Source organism: Populus alba, chromosome 6, assembly GCF_005239225.2.
Source record: "Populus alba chromosome 6, ASM523922v2, whole genome shotgun sequence".
Taxonomy (NCBI): Eukaryota; Viridiplantae; Streptophyta; class Magnoliopsida; order Malpighiales; family Salicaceae; genus Populus; species Populus alba.
In genome coordinates this window covers 13,030,553-13,039,332 of record NC_133289.1, presented here as the reverse complement: position 1 = coordinate 13,039,332, position 8,780 = coordinate 13,030,553, and the positions used below count along the sequence as shown (strand labels likewise).

The following is an 8,780-nucleotide window of genomic DNA, read 5'->3' as shown; positions in this document are numbered from 1 at the left end:
ATATTCAATATTTTAATTGCTATATTTTTTTGTTTTCAATCATTCTGTATAATTAAAATTATTCAATTTCATTTTTCAATATTTGATTGATTGAGAATTGGGCTTTCATGTATTTTTAGATGAAGTGCTTTGCGTCTAATGACCCAGATCACGAATTTGCAAAGTTAACATAATATGACTTTTTTTTTTAATAAAAAATAGGTTTTGTGGATTTCTTTTTATTTTTTTATTTTTATCAAGTTATTCTAATTTCATGATCTGGTCCGCAAGCTTGGTGGTAGAACTCGGGTTGGCTCAACCATGATTACTAGGGTTATAAGTTTGTTATGCTAACTCAAGTTGACTAGGGTTGAGTTTTATAAGTCATTTTTTTACTTTATTTTATTCTTTTATATTTAATGAACTGTGAATTAAGTTACATTATTTGTCCTTTTTTTTAAAAAAAAATTTTTCTAGGTTATTAGGATCACTTTTTTTTTTTTTAAATCATCTAATTTTGTTGTTTGTTTATGATCTAATTAAAATAAAATAAACTTATACAATCAAGTCAAGTCTACAACCAAAATCACATATATTTTATTTAAAATATATTTGTGGTAACTAAACATTATTTACTAAAAACAAAATCTTAATATTACCTGGTGACGTAGCACCAATCACACCAATCACACAGCAGAGTCCAACTACAACTTGAACTTGAACTTGAATCCAAATCGAGGCCCAAACAAAAAAGGTTCCTTAGGTCTGCCTTCACTGAAGAACAGAACCCGTTAATTAGCTGCAAAACCACTCAGGTACTCAGCCATAAGCCCGTCCGTGTCACGTATTAAGCGCCAGCTCCTGCGTACCCAATTTCATTGAATTTGGTTTTGTTCTGCTAAACAATCCTAAATCCCTTTTCTTTTCTTTGTACAAAACTGGTCTTTTGTGTGTGGGTTTCTTTAAGAAGTCAGCGTGAGAGGAAGATTTTGGTGCAGAGAGAATCAGGTTTTCTTGCATTGAGTTCTTGAACTTGAACTGAGTTTCAAGGAAAAGGGCATTCTTGTTTCGGGGGTTTTAGGCTTTAATCGGGGGTGTCAAAGTCCTCCAGTTCAGTATCTTCTTCTGCAATGAAAGAAAGATTGGATTGCTATTTTTTGAGCTGGCTGCTATATCAAAACGTGTATCAAATAACAGTGTCAAAGTTTTCGCTTTGAATTCTCTTTTCTATACAACTGTCTGTAGCTTTCCATATAGTTTGATATATTTTTTTCCTCTAGCTTTTTCTTGATCATTCAATTAGTAAAGGTCTATGAACTCGCCCCTGCCTGCCCAAACTAAAACCCAGAAGGAAAACGGAAAACCTACTGGTTTCTGTTTCTTTCTTTTTAAGCGAAGGTGATTTAGAGAGATTATTATTCCTCAATCCAATGGCAGAGACTCCTCTCATCACTTTTTCTCCACCTCTCAAATCGCATCTCAAAAGTCAAACTTATCGCACGCTTGTTCGAATTTTATCGCACCCTCAGCTTTGTCAATTTGTTCCTCCGCCACCAGGTATTTTAATTTTAAATTTCAGTCTCAATTATATGTATTTATGTTTATTTGTTCTAGTGTTAATAACTTATATGTTGTTGCTGTTGTTTTTCTTTAAGTTAATGGTGGTGATAGCGGGCCGCATGTATTGGGAAACCAAGTATGCCGTAGGCATGTGGAGTTGTGCCATGAAAGTTTGCTGGATAAAAATGGCCAAGAAAGAGGGTTTAGTGACACGCAAGCGGTGATCAATGAGGTAGAGAATATAATGGGAATAGAAGAAGATGAGAACTTGGTGATTGATCATACTGCTTGTGGAAATGGTTTGCGAGATAGAGATTTAATTCAGGCGCAACATTTGCTAATTGATGAGTTAGAGCATCTCATGAAAGGAAACGTGGAGCTTGTTTGTCACAACAATTCTGGCCCTGTGACTAACCGGAACCAGAATGCTGCTGGTGATGTTGTTGCGGTTTCAAACAACCAAGATGAACATTTTGAGCGCCATCCAGTTGTTATCAAACAATGCAGGGGTGTCGGCCAGCTACAACTTGATGAAGAAACCCTATGTCAAAATAACAAAATAAGCAGTGAAGTTTCAAAACCAGTTGATAATTGTGAAGAAAGTTCATTGTCGAGGACTAATGGATTGGAAGTAAATAATGAAATGCAACAGAAAGAGATACAATCGGACAAATCAGTTTGTGCCGATGCCACAATGGGCTATCTTCCTGAAGATGGTGAGATAGAAGAGCAAGAAGTTTCTGGTGAGTTTGAGGTGGATGATGGATCAGTCGATATGTTTTCTGAGGATGCTGTAGTGCCACAGGAGAAGAAAGTTGGTGAGAAGCAAGCTTCTGAAGCTGTTATTGATAAAAATAGGCTTCCTATTAATGAAAAAAATGAAGCAAACAAGAAGGATTCCTGGTTTTCTTCTTCTATGCCGTACACAGTTGAGAATGCTACAGATAGAAGAGAAGTGGAAGCCCAACAACGTTTCTCAAGTGAAATGGCATGTAAACGGAAAGTTGTAACTTATGAAGATCCTATATTAGCTGAAGAGGTTGTCTGGTGTAAGAAACAAAAGAAATGCCATGGAGTCAGGGAGCAAAATGATGGGAGTGCAGCAAAAGACCAAAAAAGAGACAGCAGGGTTAAGGAACAAAAGAAAGGGAATGTTGCCAATGATGGTGTTGGTTGCCCAGTGGTATGTCCTAACAATCTGGCATCGTTCACTGAAAATTCAGATCAAACTGCATCTGCAAACCAAGGAATTGCATCGAAAGAAAAGGTATAATTATCCTCCTGATTTTCTTTTGCCTTCTCCTGCTATAGGTGTTTATTTCATTAGCAGAGTCAATTTTAGTGCAGCATGGAGTCTTCGAGTATTGGTTTTAAAAAAAGAACAATCCTATTTTTTTTTCTCTCCTCTCTGTATGTGGCGGGGATGATCATTTAAAGATTATATGCACGGTTTTCTTCATATTCTTTGCTGGGGGTTGGATCCAGGGCTTTCTGCCTCTATATCTTTGGCATTGTTAAGATGACGCTGGAATAGCTATGTCTAGATTAACTGATTTAAAATTTTCTTGAATTTGAGGGTTAATTTATTGATAGTGCACCAAAACCAGAAAGTTGATTCTGGCACTTTTCTGCTCTCCTTCCCTCCTGTCCTCTTTGTGTACCCTCTCATAAATACATACCCCTAGTGCTTTCTTAATGACTATCTATCCAGATTTAACCCATTATGTTTTTTGGTTGTCTCTACAGGATGCTGGTCTATGCAATAAGAAAAAGCGTGGTCCTCCTTCTAAGGAAAAGAAAGCAAAGAAGAAGGTTTTGATTTGTCCTTTCTGTTTTCTTGTGTTTGGTCGGGTTTTTTTTTTTCTGCTAGCAAACTATTATTGTTTTTTTTTTTTCCAGTTAACTTTGTATTCCTCCATCTGAAAACTTAATCTTTACTAAAGTGTAACTATGTTGTCCCTAAAATAAACAACTTTCACTTATCATTTAATGTTATTTTGCAGGAAAAAGAACGAAAAAAACGGGCTGAAAAGAACAGACAACTTGGTGTCAAAAGGATGAAGTTACTTCCTGTGCTGAATCTGAAACCTGTATCAACCTGCCGTCATTTTATCAAGGGGAGATGCCGGGAGGTATGTGTTCTCTCTACACTCAATTCTATAACCTAGTATATCTTTATATTGATTTCTGAACTGCTTCAAAGACTCAACAACTTTGTCATGTTGAGAAGTTGCTTTGGTCATTTACTGAAAAAATCAACTAAGAAATTGGTCTTTATGGTCTTATATTCTGCTTTTTCAATGAATTTTAAAGTAGACAGCTTTGATGAAGGTGATTATCTTGATCTCTTGTTGGTCTTTGTCAAGTATAATTGTTTAGCATATTTGAGTCTATAGTTTATTTTTTTTCCTGCAGAAACAATTATGTGCTGTTCCAAATTCCTCTTTTTGTTTAACGTTTTCCCTTGTATTTGTTTTTCTGCCCAGTGCCAGAGCATCTTTCATGGTTGTAAAATGAAAGGGAATGCTTTTATTTTCATTTTCTACTTTCTTGACTTTCTATTGAACACGAAATACATCCCTGTTTCTTCAACTTCTCTTTAATTTAATAGATTTTAAGATGAATTATTCAAATGGCTATCACTATCTAACCGAGTCTCCAATTTTAGGTCGCACTTGGAAGTAGTGTATTATTTGTCAATAGTGGTACATTGGTTTGGTGCTCTGTATTCTATTTTTATCTGGTTTTAGTTTTATATCCTGCTACTTGTCATTAGCATATTTCTTTTTATTTGACAGGGTGAAAAATGCAAATTTTCCCATGATGCAATACCTTTGACAAAATCTGAGGTACAATCATTTAAATTAGTACTTTATTTTGTACGGCTAGTTATCCAATCTTTTTTGCCTAGTGGTTTAGAAAACCATATTAATATGAACATTAACATGTGTTACACCCTTCCCATGGATGTGGTTCTCCTCCACGCAACCAGAAACTGGACTGAAGCTTGGCTACAAATTTCTGCTTCTGACTGGCCTTGAACACATCTCATGTCAAAGCCAGAACTCATATACTGATATTTGTCTCTTCATCTTGGATTTAAGAAATGAATATACTGCTGTGACTATCCAACCTGTATAAATGTATGCTTTGCTTTCAGGGTGAAGTTGGCATTTGGGGCTGAAAGCCCCAAAAACCCAACAACACCTCGGTTACATCTCATGTCAAAGCCAGAACTTGTATACTGTTTTTTCTCTTCATCTTGGATTTAAGAAATGAATATACTGCTTAGATTGTCCAACCTGTATAAGTGTGTGCTTGGCTTTCAAGCTGAAGTTGGCATTTGGGATGGAAAGCCCCAAAAACCCAACACCTTGGCCAAGAGAAGTTTGGGTGTGGGATGCTTGTGCAGCCTACACAGGTCTCACACGTGATCGTCAGATTTTGCCACAGTTAAGAACAAGACACATTTTATCTTGACTGCCATAGAAAAGAGAGAAAAAGTAGCAAGTAATTGAGGTTCATTCTGGAAAAGCATGCTTCAAAGGAAGCACTCACACAAATTATCTGGCCAGCAATTCATTTTCTCCTATCTAGCCACCTGTTGCGAAATCATAGACTTAATTTAATTAGATATATTTTTTATTAATTGATTTGGTAAGGTGATTGATGTTGTTGCCAATTTCTATTAGCTAAGCATGTCGTCTCACGTTCTGGTTTTGCAGCCATGCCATCATTTTGCACGTCACAAATGCATGAAAGGTGACAATTGTCCATATGATCATCAGCTCTCCAAGTATCCTTGTACAAACTATGTGTCAAAAGGTTATTGTATCAGGGGTGAGAGTTGTATGTTTTCACACAAGGTACCTTCTTGCCCTTGCTAAATACTATTCCTTTTCAGCCAATTTTTCTGTTGTAGCACACGCAGAACCTTAGTTGTTACTCTTGTTGTGTTTAGCTTCTAATGACTATCGTTGATTCAATTTCCACTTCAGGAAGATCTTTCATCTACATCAAACGTTTCAAATGTTTGCACTCCTAAGGTGAAGCCTCCATCTTTGCCGAGCACTTCAAATTCTAAGAGGCAACTGGATATTAGTGGAACTTCCAACCAGACTGCCAAAACCTTGTCTGATTCCACAGGAGTTATTTCTGATGATAGACGTGCTGCACTAAATGTGGCAAAGACTGTACAGAATTTGCCTGCACTGGTGCCCAAAGGTATTAGTTTTCTTTCTGGTGGGAAGAAGTCAATGTTTGAATCTAGTCCTAAAACAAGCAGCCCATCTCTGAAGAGTAACGTGTTTGTCAAAGTAGGAAACCAGATAGATCAATGTGCATCCGTCACAGTTCAAAACTGCAATGAGATTCCTAGGAAAATTCCTTCGGTTGTTGCACCAAAGGGGATAAATTTCCTTTCATTTGGCAAAGCCCCATTGGATAAATGTTCAAGTACTATGAAATTAAAAAGCTTGGCCATTAATCAGGGAAATGGTGTCAACTTATTTTCATCCAAAAATTTCGCTGTGCACGAAGAAGCTTACTCGTCTTCAAATAAGGATAATAGTGTCCTAGTTGGCAAAGAGACACACCAAAGTGTGTCAAATATGGCGGCGCATGGGTTGAATAAGATGCTGCAGAAAACTGAACCTACAGCATTTCAAGATGCTTCAGCAGATAGTTTTAGGAGAAACCAGCAGGCTAGCTGGCCTTTAAGTTCTGGTAGCGGTGTTCATGCATCTGTTCAAGAAAGTAAAATTGCATCCAATAAACATATAGAGTTGAGTGCACTCCAAGGGAGGCTGCCAGCTTCACCACTTGGTTCAGGTCAGTCTTCTGATCAGTTGGCACATGCATGTTTGAAAAGCAAACCGATATCTGCTCAGAAGGCACTAATGTCAACACTAGCATTTGCTACAAAGGTTGAATCTCTAATGAAGATGAATCAGTCCACCGGTGGTGCTTTTGCTGTCAGTAGCATGGTCAGCAAGGAAAACAGGTATAGTACTACACCTAGAGGTTTACAGAGTGACTCAGAAAAGGCATCAAAAGTTTTGGATTTTCTATCTGGTATTGGTGGTGAAACAAAGCAGTAACCTGTTATTGCCAACTAGATATCACTGGGAACATAACATGTCTTTAGACTGGGAACTGGAGCTAGTTCAAAAGCATTTGGCTGTCGAACAAGAAGCGAAGACCATACTCCGATCATTTATTGGCAATCTAACTGTTATTCTTCATCCAAATTTTTTCAGTACTAGTTAGGAGGTGCAGTTTGCACGTCTCCTAGCTGTCACTGCTCTTCCCTACTCAGCAGCTATTCTGTTGACTGGAAAGAGGCCGACTGCTGGTAAGTTTGTGACGTAGGTGAATATTGATGGCTGCATTTTTAAAGTCTATGAGGCATACGATTTCAGTTTGTTCCTTGCTTTTGTTACGTATTTCTTGGAAGCACACATTCCAATTACTTGGCAGGCAATATGGATTCTCCGGCTGGCATTGCTCTGTTTTGCAGCACCCTGGGTTATGTATGGAGGACAGGAGCTTGTGAAATTGTGAGTTAATTGATGTCATTGAAAGGTAATAGGTCTGGAACCCAACCCAGGAAATATAACATATAACAACATCTATGCTGTTAACGGTCTCTGAACTCTTTCCGAATGCTGTGATAAAAATCTGAAAAAAATGAAGAAAAAGAATGAGAACTTCAGTGATGAACAACTTCTTTCCTCCTTCACTCATTTCAAATCTCCAGCAAGTTCTCACCGCTCAAATGAAGTTGGAACTCCATCTTTATGTTCGACTGGCTTTGAAAGGAATGCAGAGAGTGGTCATGATAATAATTGGTAGGAGCTTGCATGCATGCTTGGAGACCTAGATTAAAAGGCCGTGAATTCATGAAGTATTTCACTCTACTCACTCATTTTCAATAATAACATGTACGCCAACAATATTATTGATAATACTATTGTCAGAAAGGAGCAAAGCCACTGCTTGGCTTCAGATAGGTTTAGTTAATGCTAATTGAAACTTGTTATAACTTGGTTTAAGCATATTAGCATGCTTATGTTGGTCCTTGTAGAGCCAGTTCAAAAATTAAAAATTTGAGATTTTCATTGCACGTTTAAATCCTAGAAACAAAAAATTGAGATAAATTTGGAGATAAGAAAGAGATATTACCATTATATAGTTAGTCTAAGATACATTGAACTTTCTTATCAAACCAAAAGAAAAATGCAAACATGATTACTTGTGAAATTAATTAATTTATTATCAATTTAACAATTAATTGATTTATATTTGAAAATTAAGTATAATGTTTAACAACCTTGCATGATCCTTTAAATATTAGAAAAGTTATAAGTGATTTGACTTAACTTTTCATTGACTAGTTTTTAAATGTAATTATTATCATTTTATCAATAATGTTTTAATTTAAATATTATAATATAGAGCATGTCAAGTCATGTTTGTTCTCAACATCATAGCTATTGATTCTTTGAATATAATTTGAAACTCTTTTCAAATTTTATTTCACCTTATACAAAGATTTACAATTAATATCATTTGAGAAAAGACGAAATATTTTTTCTAATTCATCTAAGGTGATGAATCTTTTCTTAATTACTTAATAGAGGTCATGTTACACCAAATATTTGGCTATTTATTAGCTTTAATTAGGACAACGTATAACAAAATCAAAACATAACACTTCTTATGTAGGATAATTTAGTGATTTCAAGTATAAGAATCACTTACACAAGTGTCACAAGAGGCTTTCTATATACACATGTGATCTCTCCATATAGAATTCTTATTCAAGTCAATTTAATGTACATATTATCTGATAAATACTTACATATTAGTTCTATATAAACAATAACTTCATTTCATAAAAGAAAGAACATAACATGTATTATTCTCAACAACTTTAATTAATATCCAATTTTAATAAAGCATTGACCATGAATATTTTAGAAACAATGCTTTGATGCAATAAAGATTCAATAATTATAACAACTTTATGATTTCTTTTGCAAAATATTTTTTTTGTTCCAAGGACTTATCTTTATTCTAGATTCATTAATCAAATATTCAATGAATGTTAAGGATAAATAAGCCTTTTTTTGCCAAAGAGTTGGCCACATAATTTCCTCATTTGTTAACTATTTAATTATTCTAAAAAATAACCTACAAAATTAAATATATTTACATGAATAAAGTTAATGGTACATGTA

General features: G+C 35.5%; 1 protein-coding gene across 1 annotated transcript; it reads left to right on the top strand.

Moving 5' to 3' along the window:
• The first annotated feature begins 770 nt into the window (after positions 1-770).
• On the top strand, positions 771-6,966 carry LOC118047956 (uncharacterized). The gene is made up of 7 exons (XM_035057423.2): positions 771-1,536; positions 1,635-2,806; positions 3,286-3,351; positions 3,543-3,671; positions 4,338-4,388; positions 5,265-5,405; positions 5,538-6,966. Exons 1-7 carry the CDS (start codon positions 1,410-1,412, stop codon positions 6,636-6,638), a joined length of 2,787 nt encoding a protein of 928 aa, XP_034913314.1. The 5' UTR covers positions 771-1,409; the 3' UTR covers positions 6,639-6,966.
• The last annotated feature ends 1,814 nt before the right edge of the window (positions 6,967-8,780 follow it).